At 39.9% G+C, this 19,124-nt stretch overlaps 1 protein-coding gene across 1 annotated transcript; it reads left to right on the top strand.

The window, feature by feature from the left end:
* Nucleotides 1-209: 209 nt before the first annotated feature.
* Nucleotides 210-10,950, top strand: LOC135475761 (sialin-like). Its single transcript, XM_064755699.1, has 11 exons — nucleotides 210-621; nucleotides 1,837-2,069; nucleotides 2,597-2,830; nucleotides 3,384-3,471; nucleotides 4,661-4,756; nucleotides 5,299-5,429; nucleotides 6,303-6,458; nucleotides 7,393-7,525; nucleotides 7,707-7,857; nucleotides 9,065-9,155; nucleotides 10,738-10,950. The coding sequence occupies exons 1-11, from the start codon at nucleotides 561-563 to the stop codon at nucleotides 10,948-10,950; spliced, it is 1,587 nt and encodes a 528-aa protein (XP_064611769.1). The 5' UTR covers nucleotides 210-560.
* Nucleotides 10,951-19,124: the final 8,174 nt, after the last annotated feature.

Raw genomic sequence — 19,124 nt, 5'->3', positions numbered from 1 at the left:
CACGAATGAAACGGAGCTAGTGTAGCCAGTAATCGAAAACTATGCCACCTATTTGCACTTGACAACCAGACGGCGTGGTTGACCTACTTATAAGAAGGGCGTGTGTGGCCGCCGCGTGGAGAGCGTGTTTTGCTGTCACTATATAGATCTGGGTGCAGGGGAATAATTCTGCAGCTTAGACTGACTACTCACATCCATATACAGGGCTGGTCAGTGGTCAGTGGAGACATACAGGTGTAAAATACCTGGCTCTACATACACGGGTGTACAAAGTCAAGGTGCAACATCAAGTCGGTCCGTTACATACGCAGGGCATATGAGGCCGCCTATAGCTGCAGCGACTCAGTGTAGGGTGGAAAAGCCGGGCGTACTCAGGGTGCATCGGCATTCTTTTCCAGGTGAAAATCTGCCCTGTCACTCTCGGACTTGTTGTCGAGGTAGCCTATTAAGACGATAGCGACTCGTGTCTCACGCAAACTGTGGAGCTCATATTGCAAACATGCTGGTCTATATACTACACCATACTGAGGCATGAATAATAGGGTCCTGTCTCTTTCAGTATGCCTAAATCCCAATCGACCATGACCGAGACAATCGCTGCTGAGGAGACAAAGCCTAGGGGTAAGTGACAAAGAAATGACAGTGAGCAAAGGCTATATTGCCCGCAAGCTCACCGCAACCATGTACCTCTGCAAAGTAAGAATGGGTAAACCGCGATGTGTGACAAATTTATTTTTGTCTATGTAAGTTACACAACCTACCTGGCCCCCCACCTGCCAGTGCCCCGAAAGAGAGGAAAATTGACAAAGTTTAACCCAAATTTATGATTACAGAATGTCAATGTAGTGTGAAATGATCTGTGTATTACATGGTTAATGCACTATTCTAAATATGCAACCTATCGGTTTTTAATTTTGACCGGGTTTTTGTCACAAATTTATAAACTAGTCTATGTACATGTTAAAAGAAAACCAAGTATGGTTTTAATGGGGGTTTTGACATTCTTTTTTTTTTTTTTTAATAAATAAAATGAAGGAAACTAAAACGCTGAGGTTTTATGCGGTGGATTATTTTGACCATATTGGATAGACTGAAGGATAGTGAGGTCAGATATTCTTTTTAGTCTTTTATTACCGCATTTAATACAGATATATATATATATATATATATATATATATATATATATATATATATATATATATATATATATATATATATATATACCTTCCCAATACAACGTGTATGTTCATGTTGAACGGAGAAATATAGGAACCAGTGCATCTTCATCTGTTGAAAAGAAATCGATGACGTCACTTTCTGCAGTGTCTATATATGTACCATCTCCGGCCGTACGTGGGAAGGCTCTGCCCGGTTTATTCCACCCATAATGCTGGCCGCCGTCGTGTAAGCGAAGTATTCTTGAGTACGGCGCAAAATACGAATCAGATAAATAAATATATAGTCCAAAACGTCCACCGTAAAACCTGTTTCCATTTTATTCACTTTAAAACCAATGTAAATAAAATCATGACCGCCTTATTTGAAATGAAGCACACTTTGTTTAAACGTAATCTGTTCTTTTAATGTCTGTTAAGTTTATATACAATTAACGGGGTTAGGTCTAACAAAATCAGGTTTATGCTGTTACACGTAGCTGTTACATATTTACATGCTGTATTTATTTCTTGCTGAATCGAAAACTAAATTATTTTTCTAATACAAGTCAATAAATACTGCTTTGAATGTGCCAACTTGAGGAATACGAATCGTTATTCTGACAATAGCCCGTTAATTTCTTTGCTGTTTAACTTTCATGAGATGTGTTTACTTTGACAGTGCCGGGGTACTGTTCTTACAGATGGGCCATCTCATTCGTCGGCTTTCTGGGTTTCATTTTTGTGTACGCGTTTCGGATAAATCTCAGTCTGGCCATCGTATGTATGGTGAAGGTGACCAACACTTCTACGGGAACTGGAAGCTGGAGTGAAGCTATTAATGGCAGTTTGGTAGAATACTCAAATTCCTCGGAAAGCTGCATAGCGGAAATGGAAACGCAAACTACTCCAAATGTAAGACGCGCTATGTATTGGGAATGATTCTTCATGGAATACATATATATTTTGTATTGCATTTAGTCACTGAAATACATAGGCCTACACATTCAACCGATTTTGAAAGCTTAACGCGAAGTTTGATGGACCAGAAAGTTCGCTCATGGCTACTTTTGTAAATGAGCACCTGATTGGTCAGGTGCCGGCCACGTCTTCGAAAAAAGCGACCGTCATCAGGTGGGCGGGCACTTTGAACCAAACCAGATTCGATTCGTCGCATCACTGACCCGAGCCACCATTAGCTGTTTTCAGTTTATTTTTGCAGCACTTTCACAAAATCGCATCTCTTCAGAATAGACACTGTTTCGTCGGGCAGTATGTAAATCTTTGAGAAAACTGCCAGTTGTATTTCAAAGAATAATTTTAGATCTATATAAGGGACCTATGGTTTGCTTCTGGAAATATGTAGACGATTTCATCCAACATGATCTCGAAATGAAAAGTTCAATCTTTATTTGCCTATATTCACCTCTTTTATTCTGCAGAGAGGGGAGTTTGATTGGGATAAGCGGCTTCAGTCCCGGCTCTTGGCAGCATTTTTCTATGGTTACATCGTCACCCCTATACCAGGTGGCTGGTTAGCACGGAAGGTCGGCTGTCGGAAAGTCCTTGGCGTTGGAATGTTCCTCTGTATTCTCTCCACAGTTCTCGTTCCTGTGTGTGCGAGAATCAACGTCAATCTCGTGTTTTTCTTGCGGATTGTTGCTGGACTTACTTCAGTAAGTCCGTGATTCAACATTAATCTGTATTGCACATTACTGCGTATAAACTCTGAATTTACTCCAATGTACATAAAACAGCCATTGATGCATTTTTGTAGTCAGGTTTTCAAAGATTTGCTTTACTTTTCATCGACCATTTCAAGAGTGTCGTTAGTTCGTGAACTTTACCTCTGTTGAGTAAAATCGAAGGCGTCTCACTGGATGACTGCCACATGACTTGCGCTCACAGGTCGTATTTTTCATTAACGTAAGAAACCCTACATGTGCATACATACAAGCCAATCAGAATTTCCAGCTGTGACGTACTGCGTGGTTGCTTTTTGTACATTGAGAGTTATCTTCCCCTGATAAAAAGGCTCGTGATTACAGTGGTCTTCCTTGCCTGAATCGACTCTTAGGCTAGTATACTCACGAAGAATTTTTCTTTTGGAAAGTACACCAGCTCTGCTTGAGCGCCATGATTTGTTGTCTCCTCTAGAGGAAAGTTTTCCATACGAAATTCTTTGTCTCTTTGTTTGTTTTTTCGCATCTGTGTATTTTCCTTGAACAGGGGGTTTCTTTTCCTGCCATGCACTGTCTGTGGGGTCGCTGGGCTCCGCCGTTAGAGAGAAGCAAGCTGATGGCTCTGTGTTATTCAGGTAAGAGAAAAGAGGTAGACCACTTGAGCCAATCAAAACCGTGACTGTCAGGTTTACCAGAATATATATCATGGAATATCAGTTCTTTAAAAACAGGAAAGCGATGATATAATTGCTATATCTGACCTGGATACGGCTTCCTATGCACCAATATGGCTTAGGCCTATTTCACGTGTGGATGTATTCGTCAGTTACTCGCCATGGGTCAGTGGTTTGCTAAGGCCAGACCTGCCATGCTCCATATCGTATGAGCGAACACGTCTTGAGTATGACGTTAACAATTCATCATGTAAATAAATAACCACGGCGATGCAGAAGAATCTGACTGCAGTTCGCATGCAGTGTATATATGGCCGGTTTGAAAGTCTGATTTCTCTCATAAAACAGAAATATAGGAGTTGCTCAGATGTTGGAGTGGACAAAAAAAAAACATTAGTCGAGGTGCATGTTTGTATCTACTCATGACATTTTGTATACTTTTGGCGGGGAAATATTGACAATTCTTTGAGTATACATGCCTTTTTTGGTAAAATCTACGCGGAAGATCTTACTCAAACAGCACTTTTACGCCTTTTCCACATTTGTTCCTAATGATTTGACGCAAAGCGAAAATACACAATGTCATTGCTGAAGTTTGTCACAAATATTGCCATAGATTTCACATCGATACAGATGCAGAATCTTTTTGGGGATCGCATCAGATAAATGAACGGACACATTTAACATGACGTTCATTCGTGTATGACGTGGATTCACAGAAAGATGATCTATGGAATCTTGCAAGTGAGAAACGCCATATCTATAAAGTATGGTTACCGTATTTACCGCTCGACTAAGTGAGAGTGGAAGGGCTCCGTGGCCGAGGTGGTTAGCGTGCCAGCGCGACGCGATGGCTCAGGAGTTTCTCACCAATGCGCTGTGAGTTCAAGTCCAGCTCAGACTGGCTTCCTCTTTGGTCGTACGTGGAAAGGCCTGACAGTAACGTGCGGATGGTAGTTGGTTTCCCCCGGGCTCTGCAACGTTTCCTTCCACCATAATGCTGGCCGTGATAATATAAGAGAAATATTCTTGAGTGCAGCGTAAAACACTAATCCAATAAACAAATAAATAAAATGAAAGCGGTATTGGGCACAGCCCACTTAGGAACTGCATTAACCAAAATCGCTGTGGATTAATTTTCTTCTTCAAGGTTCGTCTCTGGGGAATATCTTAACCTTGGCTTTCTCAGGCTTGCTGTGTGCAAATGGGTTCGATAATGGATGGGGATCAATCTTCTACATATTTGGTAAGGTTTATGAAAATGGAATCGTTGTGATTTCCCGTGATTATGTTGTGTTATATTCCTGAAGAAGATTCCCCCAAAGCGTTGTTTTGCATCGCGTATTCGACTTATTTATGATACTGGAGAAGACCGTAAGCATGACCAACAGATCACTAATTTGACCATCTTCAGATCAGCAGTTTAATCATGATTGATTTATTCATTTGATTGGTTTTGGCGAACATTTCACTTGCACGATGACCACCAGTTTTATTGTGTGAGGAAACCAGGCTGCTGGCAGATCTCTGGAAAGGAGTTCGATAGACATGTATACGTCTTGGAATTTTGTTTGTTTACGTGTGTGTTCTATGACATTGAATCTTGTAACATGACAAATGAATGATTTAGACGATGTTTCACCTAGTATGTTTATGTCCATCTTCGCTAAATTAATCAATGCTCGGTAACAGTGTAATTATTTGTGCTTTTGCCTAGATCTGTTGATCTGTTTTTGAAATACGTTTTTACTTTCCTCTGCATTAATTCACATCTATATTTCTCTCTAGGTGCGGCATCCTTAATATGGTTATTCCTCTGGATCTACTTAGTTTATGACACGCCTCGGGATCATCCGAGAATAAGCGAGATAGAGCGTGATTACATCGAGGAAGCGATTGGCGATAATGCGGCCATTAGTGTAAGTTTATGAATGAGATGTTAATATTGACTGAGGAGATTAAACTCAATAAACTAAGGTACGAAACAAGTTGAAAACTATAAAGCTTTTCGTCATGGCACACTCTGTTGAAAATTCGATGACAAAGTGGTTTATTCAACACCTATACCTATTTTGATTGAGCTTTAATGCACCATTGGTGATCACCTGCAATGTTTTGCCAAAGAAAACCAAATATGCTGGTTAGACCCAAGGATATTAGTACAACCTAGTTGAAACTGATTCCGGTTCCCTCCACTTCACGCCAGACGCCTGCCTAATAGTGGCCTTAGTTTCCACAGAACGTCGCTGCACCAGAGAAAATAAATAAATTGAATAAATATTGAAATTCGTTGACAAAGAATAACATTCTTGCTTTAGAGTATTTCATATTTCATTTTTCGAGCCTTTACCTATTAGTTTGCATGTGCCAGGTATTGTTTCTAGGGGTTTACTTTGTGTGTTGTTTTCTACAATTGATTTCCAATCTCTCACTGTCTTTGGTGAAAATCAGCAGTCGACGCCACACATGTGGTCGCAGTCAAACGTTCGCTGATGTCCACTTATCTTCCACCAATGTGAGGCGCATATCTGTACATCGCATGTGAGAAAGGTTGTATGTATGTATGTTTGTATGCTTGGGGTTTAACGTCGTTTAGGAAGGTTGTTAGTAACTTCTCTAGGGTCAGTGCCTTACACCAGACTCTCAAAGTCCCACATATTCCTGAAACTAACAGCAATCGTATATATGTTAAATACTCTTGAGTGTGATGGTTAACAACAGTCAATCAATCTATATAATGTGATGATTTGTTCATCATTCAGTAATAATGGTTTAACCGTTATAACGAGCAGGACCGTCGGCGCCGCACTCCGTGGCTAGCCATGTTGAAGTCGCCAGCACTCTGGGCCTGTGTGACAGCTCACTTCTGTAATAACTGGACTAACTACACCTTGCTCACCGCCCTGCCCACCTACATGAAGGAGGTGCTCAAGTTTGATATAAAACAGGTAAAAACTCAACACTATACATAAACAGCAGGATTATAACAGACAAAACTTAAGATGAAACAGTTAAAGCTCAAGAAAAGCTCAATATTATGACAGATGAACTTTAACCCTAAACAGAAAACTCAATATTATGACAGATAAATTCAAGATGCAACAGGTAAAACTCGACCCAAATCAGGTAAGACTCAAGTTTAAACACGTACAACTCGACATAAAACCGGTAAAATTCAACACAAAATAGTTATAACTCAAAATTAAACAGTTAATAGTCAACACAAAAGAGATAAAACAACGTTAAACAGATGAAGCTCAACACAACACCGGTAAGACCAGTGTACTCGGCATTAAAACAGGTCAAATTAGATATTATGTAAGTATTTTAGGCAGAAATCAATTGAAACTCGACAGATAACAAGCAAATAATGAGAATTGATTTGTGGCCGAATGGTCGGCTATATTTGTCCAGTTGTGATGCGTTCTCCAAGGTCTGCTTGTAGTCGATCACATAATGTAATGTATGAATCTTATAAACAAAACAAATCATCCTGTTGAGAGCATTTGAAAATTTGAGCTTACAGCATTCATCAGACACTGGGCTTCACGCAAAAAGTTTGTGTTTAACACCCGTAATATATAAAAGTCATTCTATACCCGACTTCGTGGAAAAGATATGTACGCCATACTCAAGAATATTTCAGTTATATGACGGCGGCCAGCATTATGATGGGAGGAAAGCGTACAAAGCCCCGGGGGAAACCGAAAACCATCCGCAGGATGCTGGAAAACCTTCTCACGTATGGCCGGAGAAAAAGTCAGCATGAGCTGGACATGAACTCACATTTTGTATTTCAAAAAATGATAATTAAATCGGATGAGAAAAAAAGCAGTGTGAAAACACATACAAATGACATGATGTTGTCTTTTCTGTTTTCAGAATGGCTTCCTTTCCGCCGTGCCTTATGTTTGTCAATTCATATCTTCGGTACTTTCCGGACAAGTTGCCGATTTTCTCCGAGAACAGAAAATTCTCACGACGAGGTCAACTAGACGAGTTATGCAAGTCACAGGTTTGACTGTCATTACCTAAATTGATTATCATTACCTATTTCAGGCTAGAATAAGAATATGACTGGAAATTCTTTCACATTGAGCCTTCTTTTCCCTTTGTCGTATCTCTGTGTCTGTTTTATTATACTTCGCTAAGGGAGGAGTGCCTTGCATATAATATCGCTTTTATTTTCTTCTTAGCTTTCGTTGGCGCAGCTGTTTTCTTAGTAGCCACTGGATTTGTGCAGTGTGAAAACCGTATGTTGGCTGTTGTCTTCCTCTCATTGGCTGTTACCTTCAAGGGGCTCGAAAGGGGTGGATACATGGCAAATCATGTCGACTTTGGACCAAGGTAAAATCACTTCAGGCAAACGCAAAAGTCAGGAAACAGTTGATAAAACTAATAATGACTGCATACGGCGATGATGATGATGTTGACATCGATGATCATGATGAATGGTTATGTCCATTTCAGCCTGCCAGAAAGCAAGACGAGCTATCACTAACACCTTGTCGCCTAGTCGACGCGATAGTCTCTTAACAATCATCAAAATGCGCTTGGCATAGAAGTCCAAAAAATTAACTCGTGACAATGCTGGAGAGGATTTTTGAACTGAAAGTCTTCGGTATACCAACTAAAATCAATACAATTCTAATTCCTCTTACTCTTCTGTCGTTTTTATCTCCAAAAAAAGTACCCTTTAAAATGTGCGTGCTGAAATGTCTCGTTGATTAACGTCATTCCCAAGAGGCTGAAACTGGTCATTTCTCACTCTGCAAAACAAAAACAATGAAATTTGCCAATATATTCCTTAAGGGCATCAACATGTCTTTGGAAACGATAAAAAAACTGATTATGGCTGATAGATTTTTCCGTAAGCACATGTTCAATGTTTTATGCATCAAAATGTATAAGATAATATTTAGCAAACAAGCGAATAAGTGCACAATTTGGACGTTGTAAACGCGAAACTCAGAAGGTACTCGAAAACCGTAGAAAATAGAAACCTGGGTCCTTGTTTCTCAAACGTCTTAAGACGTAATATTCAAACAAAACTACAAAAAAAAATGTTTTGCTCTTGGAAGTTTACAAATTGTTCACTGATTCCTGGGGCCTCCGTGGCTCAGTCGGTTAGCGCGCTAGCGCAGCGTAGTGACCCAGAAGCCTCTCACCAATGCGGTCGCTGTGAGTTCAAGACCAGCTCATGCTGGCTTCCTCTCCGGCCGTACGTGGGAAGGTCTGCCAGCAACCTGCGGATGGTCGTGGGTTTCCGCCGGGCTCTGCCCGGTTTCCACCCACCATAATGCTGGCCGCCGTCGTATAAGTGAAATATTCTTGAGTACGGCGTAAAGCACCAATCAAAAAAAAAAAAAAAAAAAAAAAATCACTGATTCCTTACTGCAGAACAATGTACCTACAATAATTTGAGTTCTTTCTTGTTCTCGGTTTGTCTTTCTTAATCACCTGCAATTTATTACTTGTCTCAAGTTGCCTGATTAAAACGAGCACTGGAGCCTGGTGTTTTCTTGCTGGTTCAACATTACCTTTACCTTGACAGATTCGCTGGAGAGTTGTACGGTATCACTAACACAGTGGCGACAATCCCGGGTATGGTCACACCCTTAGTGAGTGGAGCGCTTACTCCAAACGTAAGTATTTATAACCAGGCAAACCCAGGCCTTGATTTATTTATATGGTAGACCACTTACAAGCATTGACAGATGAACATAAAAATAAGCATGCCACTGGCTGTCTGTACTCCGTCCAGTCTGACTAGCTATTGAAGCGATGATGATGTTGTCTACAAATAGGCAACACCATAATGAGGAATTGCGGGAAATAACTTGTCGCCCGCTTATTGAGATCAGAATACTGTCAATTCTAACACACACACATGTTGATTCTTTAGCCTAGGAGGCATAGTACGGACAGTCACCATAAAGCATGTCGACATGTGATATGATTGATGGCATCTTGACAAGACTTGCACTTGTGAAGGACTAGCCAAGTTGTACTCTTCCAAAAAAGGTGCATAAGTGTTGTCTGAATAGCAAGTTACAGTCTGGATGAAAAAGTAAAACGTTGGCTTGCGGGTGGAAGGGGGGTATTAGAATTGCCCGCCTCGGACTGGTTGGCATATCTCTCTGTATGTAGGAGTGGAAGAGTGGAAGTTTAGGAAAGGATGAATACGGATTAAAATGCAATAGATTAATAACATTTTTGTGTAATTTGATGCGTTAGTATAGAACTAATGGTTTCATTTTTGCGTCGTCCTCAAACAGTAGTCACCTTTGCCCGGCATATATGTAAGACATTTCACTTTAAACCCTTCATTTATTATTTCTACAAGAATGGAACACAAGCAATTGTCTATAAATGGAAGTACTTTTGGTAATAATAAGTCTTGCGTTCCAATTCACAATAGAGGACTTTGCAACAGTAGTGCACATTCGGATGACAAGTTGTGTTCAATGCATCGACTCAGAGAGTTTGCCCCACACGCATGGATTTAGAATAACACGGTAACAGGTTTTAAGAAATATTTGACTTTCAGATAAATTGAGTACACGAGTATATATCAGATTATTTTTCTCACCTTTAGACCTTTTTCACACGTTTCAATCATCTCCATTGGCGGTTACTTTAAATTACCTGCCAAGAGGCGTTTTTTGGGGGACAAAATCGTATAGGTTCCTTAGGAAGGCTATTTGGGAGGCCTACTTGTGCCAAGAAGGGATTTGCTGCAGAAACTTACGAGAAGCCAGTATTAACCGATTAGAAATTTCGAATAAAGTGTTCGCATATGCTTAGTCTAGGGCCCCCGTTAAGCCGCTTTCACAGGGTGCAATTTGTTATCATGTGTCTATTGAAAGTGTTGCAAGTCTACTTCATAAAACAATGGACCTTGCTGGAGAATGTCTTTAACCAGTGAGGTTGCATATTAAAATACCATTCTCTCTGCTTTGACTATGCCCAGAGGTTTGACAGAAGCCTGAGAAAGATCAGTGGGTCTCCCGGCACTCCGGTTTTCACCACTCATAAACATGACCTGACCGCTTTCGTATATGTGAAGAATTCTTGAGCACGGAGTCACACACCAATCAGTCAATTTGTAGCTTTCGTTTGAATCGAAAGCCAGTTTACTCGTTTAGCATTTCTTTTTCAAAACCATATAAGGTATAGCTTTGATCGTATACATGTTCATGGTCAAACAAATATATTTTGTTTCAGAAAACTCAAGAAGAATGGCAGCTGGTGTTCTTTCTGTGCGCAGGCGTGGCGATGCTTGGTGCTTTGGTATTCGGGACTCTTGTCCGAGGAAATGTCCAAGAATGGGCACTGCTCACAAAACCTACGGATACAGAACTACATTTGAACGCCAAAGACTCTGAAGCGCTGACAAACGGACATGATAGCTGTAATAATAAAAAGAACTTTGTTTAAAAGAAAGTATGCTGTTGTTGATTGCAAGCGTTTTGATTTGACCAGAAAGACAGGTTGGCTGGAAAATCGGCATTATCTGAAAAGTAGAGTTACATCTGTTCTCAAACGAATATATGTTTTCTGGTATATAACTTTCTATAGGATGTTCAATGGGAAATGTTAGGTCTGCATGTCAGGCGTTTTTGTTTCCGAGACTCAGTCTGTTATGAATCAGTTTATACAAGACAGAACTGATTTCCTTCACACATAAATCTTAGTTACCCTACTTTCACGGCATTAAACGCAATCAAACATGTAATATTAAAAAAAATAAATATCTTTAAAACTCTCCCGTTACTGAAATCACCGGAATAATACAGATATAAAATACACCTCTACCCTGTGGCCTGGTTCTAAACTGAGTATCAACCAATCAACCGCCCAGTGTCCGTTCTGAATCATTATCCACATAACACAATTGCTCGAAATGAAATAACGCACTCACATATTCATGTATGAAGATGCTCGTGTTACGTGGTGAGGAATGCATCTGGCGGAGGCCCACGCTGTCTCATGGGCTGCTCTCGCTGATTGAAATGTCGCCTTAAATCGGGTGGTTTATAGGTACCGTGTGAAGGGCGGTGGTTTTCTGGGGAGGCACTTTGATTTTCTTCATCCATTAACCTCAGTTACCCGACTGTCATGCGCGTAAGTAAAAATTTCATGAAAACGATATTTAGCTCAATCAAGTACATTTACATGAAATAAACAAAAGAAGTCTCTTACAAAATCTCCCGATACTGAAACTGCCTGAACACATAAATGTGACTATAATACATCTCTACCCTCAAACTGTGATCTGGTTCCAAGCTGAGTACTACCAATCAATCCGTCAACCAGTTCATTCAGTCTATATATTCAGTTCGGTAAAAAAATTACCAATGACAAACATCGTTGATGAGAACATAATGAGTTTATTTCTCAAGATTGAAGACAGCATAATGAAATTGAAGGAGTACATAGATATGTGTGGCCGGAAGCTGAGTGTTCTCCGCTGAATGTTCTGTATTGCAGGACCAGGGACGATAATCCACGAACCCGGCTCGCTGTCAACCCGAACAAGACCAACTCCTGTGATTGGTTTCCGAATAACGCTGTCTCTACTGTAGCACATTTTTGCCGACATCGGAAACCCGTTCGGATTGACAGCGAGCCGGATTCGTCAATAAACCTCATTGCCCAATGATCTGATAATCACACCGAGTCAGCGCATTAACCTTAAAAGAGAGCCTCCAGAAGATGTATTCCTCACCACACAATATGAACATCGTCATACCTGAATATGAATGCGTTATGTCATTTCATGCAATTCCATTATGCGGATATATGCTTGTTTTGCAATTTGCAAATTACTTTTATCTTACTCATAAAATTGAGGCTGTTTGCCCTTAATGAATACATGCTACAGGAACCTTGCTAATTGATTACGGGTATTTCTCATTGCATCATCGACCTTGCCTTCTTACTGGCCTTTAACTAGGTATCGGTCTGCGTCTGTCTGTCATTGATACGAGCCGAGCTTACCATTCTTATCATCCAAGCCATCTGTCAAGTTGTTTTCCATCAGTATATATATCGCAATTGCTTAACATGCATGCCTCTGATTTTGTATCACAAACACGGGAATGATGCGTTTGAATATAATTGCATGGACGGACACTTTGTATGCACCCTCTAGCAAAAATAGCATGTTATTTGTATGGCATTTGTGATCTAAGAAGCACAAATTTTGGCCGAAGGGAAGCAAATGACGATTTCCCCACTTCACATTCAAGATAGTCAGCTTTGAATAGTTGAAATGCGTCTGAAATCGTCATACTCCTTTTTGCTTTTGTTACTTCACTTCAAGGCCATTGTCGTCTGTGATAATGATCATGCCAGCTTTACCTGGTTGTATTCACAAAATTTAGTGGCTTTCAAAAATTCCGCTTCTGCGAATTTTGTGCTGTCATCTCTTCTCGTGCTTCGATATATTGTAAACTTCACTGACAAATAACGTCAAGCCATACAGTCACGTAATAACTGTCAGTCCTTTGTGTAGACTGACGGGCAAGAACCTCCCCACTTTACATTTTTCCCACCCAAATGTTTGAGGACATATGTCAGGTGTTGCTGCCCCTGTCGGCGTTTCATAATTGGCCAGTGTTGCTGCTACATGGATATAGCTTCTTTCAGAGGCATTTAGAAATTGGGATGGTGTAGATTGACAGAGGCATTACTTATGGATAACAATTCCTGGATTTATTGTGTTGGTGACGTTTCGATGTAGGTTCTTACATCGTTATCAAACTCACTCTCTTACTGTATATATGTTGTCTTGTATCTCTGTATGTTCACATGAATATAGACTACGTCATTCACGAGAGTCTGTAAACATCATCTTTATTTAATCATGTTAGGATGTCCAATATCAGCTAAGTAAGAAGCCTATTGAGCAGTATCAGCCTTTCTGGCAGCAAGGCGACAAATAGTCTGGTTCCCTGGAGCACTCTTCGTACCTTAAATGTCAGAATTGGCCCTAGAATTGGTCGTTTATAAATAGTAATACGTTCACAGCAGGGGAAGCCTGTCAACATGGGGTATCGTGTATGAAAGCGTTTTGTGACGCTTCGACGCTAGGACTTGACATTGCAATATATACCACTGTGGCTTCACAAAGCTACGCACAAACAGAACAGTAACGGTTATACATCTGAAAAACTGAGGATATGTCAGTCATGATGAATGGGGACCTGTCAAACGCCCTGCAGTAGGATCTTGATGCCATTTTACTGACGTCAAACGTTCGTTTCCGAGTTTATCATTATTCTGTCATAATAAAGACAGAACGACGTTACAGCAGAAACTAATATAGCACTCTGCAACATTGTAAACGTTGAGCAACTATCGTATTTTGACGTAACAATGGCGCAAGATCCTGCTTTACACTAACGCCACCCAAAGGGAGTAAAAAATATACCGCATTCGACATACACACTGAATTCTAGTTGATAGTGACGTGCCTGTATTCCGTCAAGGATGAAGATCGTCAATACATGGCCGATAATTTTGTTACTTATTGGTTTGAAGTGGGTTGCAAAGACCACCCTTATCTTTGTTAATAATGAGTGAGTACATAGTTTTAGCATTGCACGGTTTAAACATGAGTTATCTTTACTAACTATGGCATCTATACTAACAAACTATAGCAAAATCTTTGAATTTTTCACGGATAAGATTTCGGACACCGCTGTTGATGAACTTGTTTAAAACGTGCTCGTTTCTGTTTCTATCTTCTGCTAAACACGTGACAGGAATTTGACATTTAGAGCTACAATCTTTTGTTTGTCCTCAACATTTGAAGCTCTGAAAAGTTAAAGGACACCATTTCAGACATCGTAACGATATGATAATTCAAAATTTAACTTGGCAAACCCCAAAGAATTTAGGGTCACATGAGGGAAAGTTCGTCAGTAGCCTGCCCAAGGTCGGTTGTCCGATTTCATCCGCCCATAAAACTTAACACCATCCGGATTAAGCAAAAGAAAATCTTGCATGCTGATAAGCAGCAATCAAATAAATAAAAAATGATAATTAATGATAATATTCTCTTCTTGATTTAGTATATTGACTGTTAAGCAACTTGACCAAAGTTTTCTTTGCACTTTATTTTGTTTCTTACCCTATAGGTCTTACCACAAACCTGAGATTTAATGTCATTGATGAAAATTATTACATGTCAATATAAGAATCTGACGAAAATAAATAAATTAACATCTAACAGAAATAAAAGTTACAAATTATAAACATACAAATAAGAAAGAATCAAACTAAAAGTCAGCAAAAACAGGCGTAAATTGTAAAAATTGTTCACCTTTCTTTATAACAGGTTGCTTTGATCCAGCGTTCGCCATGCTCACCCTGGCTTGGTATCTGTATGTTTTTCTCAAGTTGAAACCAGTGAAAGGTACATCTGACTGAAAACCCGTTTTAATATACATGCATTGCTCATATAGTTCTGCCACATGGTCTCAACGGTATACATGAAGGACACTCCGGTCTTGCGTGGTACGTTCAGCCAGCAAGCTGTGGATGGTCTTGGGTTTTTCCCCCGGGCTCTGCCCGCTTTCCTCCCACCATAATCCTGGCCACCATCGTATAAGTGAAATAATCATGGGTAGGTGTAAATACAAATCAAATAAATAAATAAAAACACGAAGGACACAAAACGATCAAGACGATTAAGTAAACTAAATTGTGTCATTTTTTGTAAGGTTTAGTTTTGACTATTTTAATTGTGATTTATTCCTAGGCCTGCAGTATTAAGTTTTGTGCTATTCAGTGCTTAGTTCATTTGAAAACTGATTTTCTCTCCCTACTCTCATTGTGGGGCCTTGAAGGCAACAGGCCTCTATGTGGGGTTTATAGACGGTGCTTGTGGGACCGTTTGTGAAGTTTTACATTCGTTGAAACCATCGTCTACCACCAATATGGCGTGGATGTTTAAATGTACACGTCACAGGCGGGGAAAGTGTATCAGTAACGTGCCAAAAGTCATTGGTATTTTCAAGGCACTCAGCTTTTGACATCATTCATAAAACTGATCTTCGTATAAGGGAATAATTCCTCAGTTGGCGTTTTGCAACAATCAAATAAATCAAAGAGTTCAATTTTAATTTCTTTTCCAGAAAAGCCATTACGAAGAAAATATTTAAAAGTGATATCGCTTCGAGGAAAAGGGGACAAAAATAAGTGGCAATTTTTCTGATGTGATTTTCTTTATGACGGTTCTCAGGAATGTTTCACTTATATGACGGCTTTCAGGTTTTGTCTGACCAAACAGAGGTGCTCGGAGTAGCTCACCGCCCTTAGTCAGACATCCGATAAATCTTCTGACCTAAACACCCGAAGTAGCGAGAGCTGGTTTTGAGCCTGCGACATCATTGGTCCCAGCACTGACGTTGGCAGCGAATGAGCGAATCACCTGAGCCAAAAAGATCCTTCATTTCCAAAGTACGGTAGCAAAGTAAAGCCGGGAATAAACTGCCATCAGTGTCTTCTGTGACATTTTTTTTTGTTCCCCTAACTCTATATTGAAAAGTTTATCAAGCGCATAGCTAACCCTTCGTATAGTACAGCGATAAATCGGAGCTTTAGCATGCAATTAGGCATGCTAAAGCTACATGTATGTTTTCTATTCCAGGAAAGCGCATCTTCGAGTGGCAAGAATCGCTGCCAAGTATTTTGTAGTTCGGACCGAGTTATAATGGTAATGGCCTGAAATACTAAACAACACAGGGTTTCCAATCAGTAATGAAATGAAGTTGATTTATATATATATATATATATATATAATTCAAAATTTACAAATGCCATAATTGTAACAATAATGTGCGGTATAAATGTGTATATTCGTATACGTGTTGTATACTGTACTTTATAAAACATAATCTTAAATGAGAGCTGGCGAGTTAATCAGTATCTGACTTACTTACCTAAACAACACAGGGTTTCCAATCAGTAATGAAATGAAGTTACTTCAGCCAGAACGATCGGTCTTTTATACCATGCCGAACTGGTTTTTAAAGATACTTGCCTCGTTCACTGATTGGATGAGCCTCGGTTATCCATGTTAACTCAGATACAAGTTCGAGACAAGTTTGAACTAAGTCTGTCAGCCTTGTTCGGCTTGGGCTTGGTTACCCGTCAGTATCCCTGGGATGGTTCTTAATCCTTCGATTCAAGTCTTTAATCCACATTTTGCTACGTAATATACAAGAAAAATTTACAAAGAATATTTAAGAAAACTTGTAGATATACAATAACAGAAAGTTTTAACACCTTAATCATCAATATAAAACAAGAAAATGTAAGTTCTTCTTGGCGACTTCAAGCATCTTTAAGATTTGACTTTATTGGCATCCTTAACATTAACATCAGAAATGTAGGCGTATAATAATATTCACTGGCTACTGTTTTACTTAAATTCACACATATATAATTAACCAATATTTTAGTTGTGTTGTCTTTATATCTTGTAGGTCCATGTTGTAATAACAACTTTTGCAGGGCTTTGTTGCTCAAACCACCTGTCATCGATTGGAAGATATTTATCAAACATGTAAATATAAGCGTCAAGTCCGACATTCATATACCATTCGTAGTCCGTGAAAGGCGTTCCAAGTCGATAATCGCAAGATCCATTTCCAAAACAACGTTTAACACTAACTGCCACAGACAAAGGTATATAAGAAATAAAGCCGGTAACACACAGGTGAGAAGCGGTCATCAGTTTTCAATGATGCTGGGCAGACAACGAATATTCCAGGCATGAATTCCATATCAAAGTTCAAATTAGGTTGAGTCTTCCTCGTGTGTATTGTACCATAGTTGTGTATGCAACCACATGCATACCAACACGTATCATCCAAAACATTTGTCGCTTCCATGGTCGCAGACAGATTCCATCATTTAAAGCCTGGATTTTCACATTTGAATTTCATAAAATTAAAGTCTGTGATAAGTTTTACATATGAAAAAACGACAACAAAAATCATTGCTGAATGATGTGTTTTTAATTGTCGTATTATAGAATAGTTTAATGGATAATAATATAGAGCCTTTGCTTTTATACACGGACTGTGTATGTACAACACAGAATTAACACACGATCAACGTTAATAACATATTTTGTCTACTTCATGTCTCTTTTCCGTTTGAGGGGAACGCACGGAGTGAGCGACCCCATCAAATTCTGTTGGGGCCAGTGGCCAGGACGTTTGAGGCGATCCGGCTCGCCCTGGGGGTCACATTCCCGACACTAAACATTCCGGCGTCAGCTCTGGCCTGGTCGTCCAGGGTCGACCCGTACGGGAACCCGGAGTTTCTGGGAGTCCAATCCTAGGACATAAGGATGATGCGGTACTGAATCCTAGACAAGGCATCAACATTGATATAAAGCATCTTGGTCCAGCACGCTGCCGCCTTCGGGAGGTGGCTTATTGGTACTATCAGGTGACCCACAAGGGTGTGGTTCATACCGAACAGGTTACTAATGTCCTGTATGGTTCACGCTGGGGCCCTTACGCCATTGGTCGTGTACTGGGAAGGGTGTATGTTTCAAAAAACTTTTAATAGCACATTTTTTGCAAAATTTCACTGTTCAACGCACAAAAAATCCCTTGGGTAAATAATCAACCTGTTCTTAGAAATCGTTTTTAAATAGCCTATACAGTTGTCGAGTGAGTAATTTATTGTCATAATCCATACCCTTCCCATTAGCCTTCCGCTGACCATACCGGTTTGTCACCTTGCTAAATTTCTTCCACAAGAAAAAAAAAGAAAACAGAATTAAATCAGTATGCACTTTCTTTTGTTTCAATATACATTTATAAAAGCCTAGCACTGGAATATTGCGGCTTTAAGACGAATTTGTATGGTTGGTTTCCGAATAAGTCTGCGATGTAGCACATTTTTCCGATGTCTGAAACCTGTTGGGGTTGACAGCGAGTCGGATTCGTGGATAATCGTCACTGGCCCTGGAATACACACATTAAGGGGAGAATACTCAGCCATCGACCACACAGATCCATATGCACTTTTCCTACACTTTCATTCTGCTGTCAGTCTTGAGAAATAAACTCATCATGTTGTTACATACGATCTTGCGATCTTGTTGTTACAAACGAGACAGTTTACCACAGGAACCTTGGTAATTGATTACGGATATTTCTCACTGCATCATCGACCTTGACTTCTTTTTGGCCTTTAACTTGGTATGGATCTGCGTGCCAAGATTACCATTCTTATCATCCAAGCCATCTGTCAAGTGGTTTTCCATTAGTATATATATCGCAACGGCTTGGCATGCATGCCTCCCATTCTGTATCACAGAAGAATACTGCTTTCGAATATAATAGTATGGACGGACACTTTCTATGCACCATCTAGCAAAAATAGCATGTTATTTGTGTGGCATTTGTGATCTAAGAAGCACAAATTTTGGCCGAAGAGAAGCAAATGACGATTTCCCCACTGCACATTCAAGATAGTCAGCTTTGAATAGTTGAAATGCTTGTGAAATGGTTATGCTCCTCTTTGCTTTTGCTGCTTCACTTTAAAGCCATTGCCATCCATGATTATGATCATGCCAGCTT

Source organism: Liolophura sinensis, chromosome 9 (assembly GCF_032854445.1).
Source record: "Liolophura sinensis isolate JHLJ2023 chromosome 9, CUHK_Ljap_v2, whole genome shotgun sequence".
NCBI classification, from domain to species: Eukaryota; Metazoa; Mollusca; class Polyplacophora; order Chitonida; family Chitonidae; genus Liolophura; species Liolophura sinensis.
The sequence above is the reverse complement of the archived record's forward strand: the minus strand, read 5'-3'. Positions and strand labels throughout refer to the sequence as shown.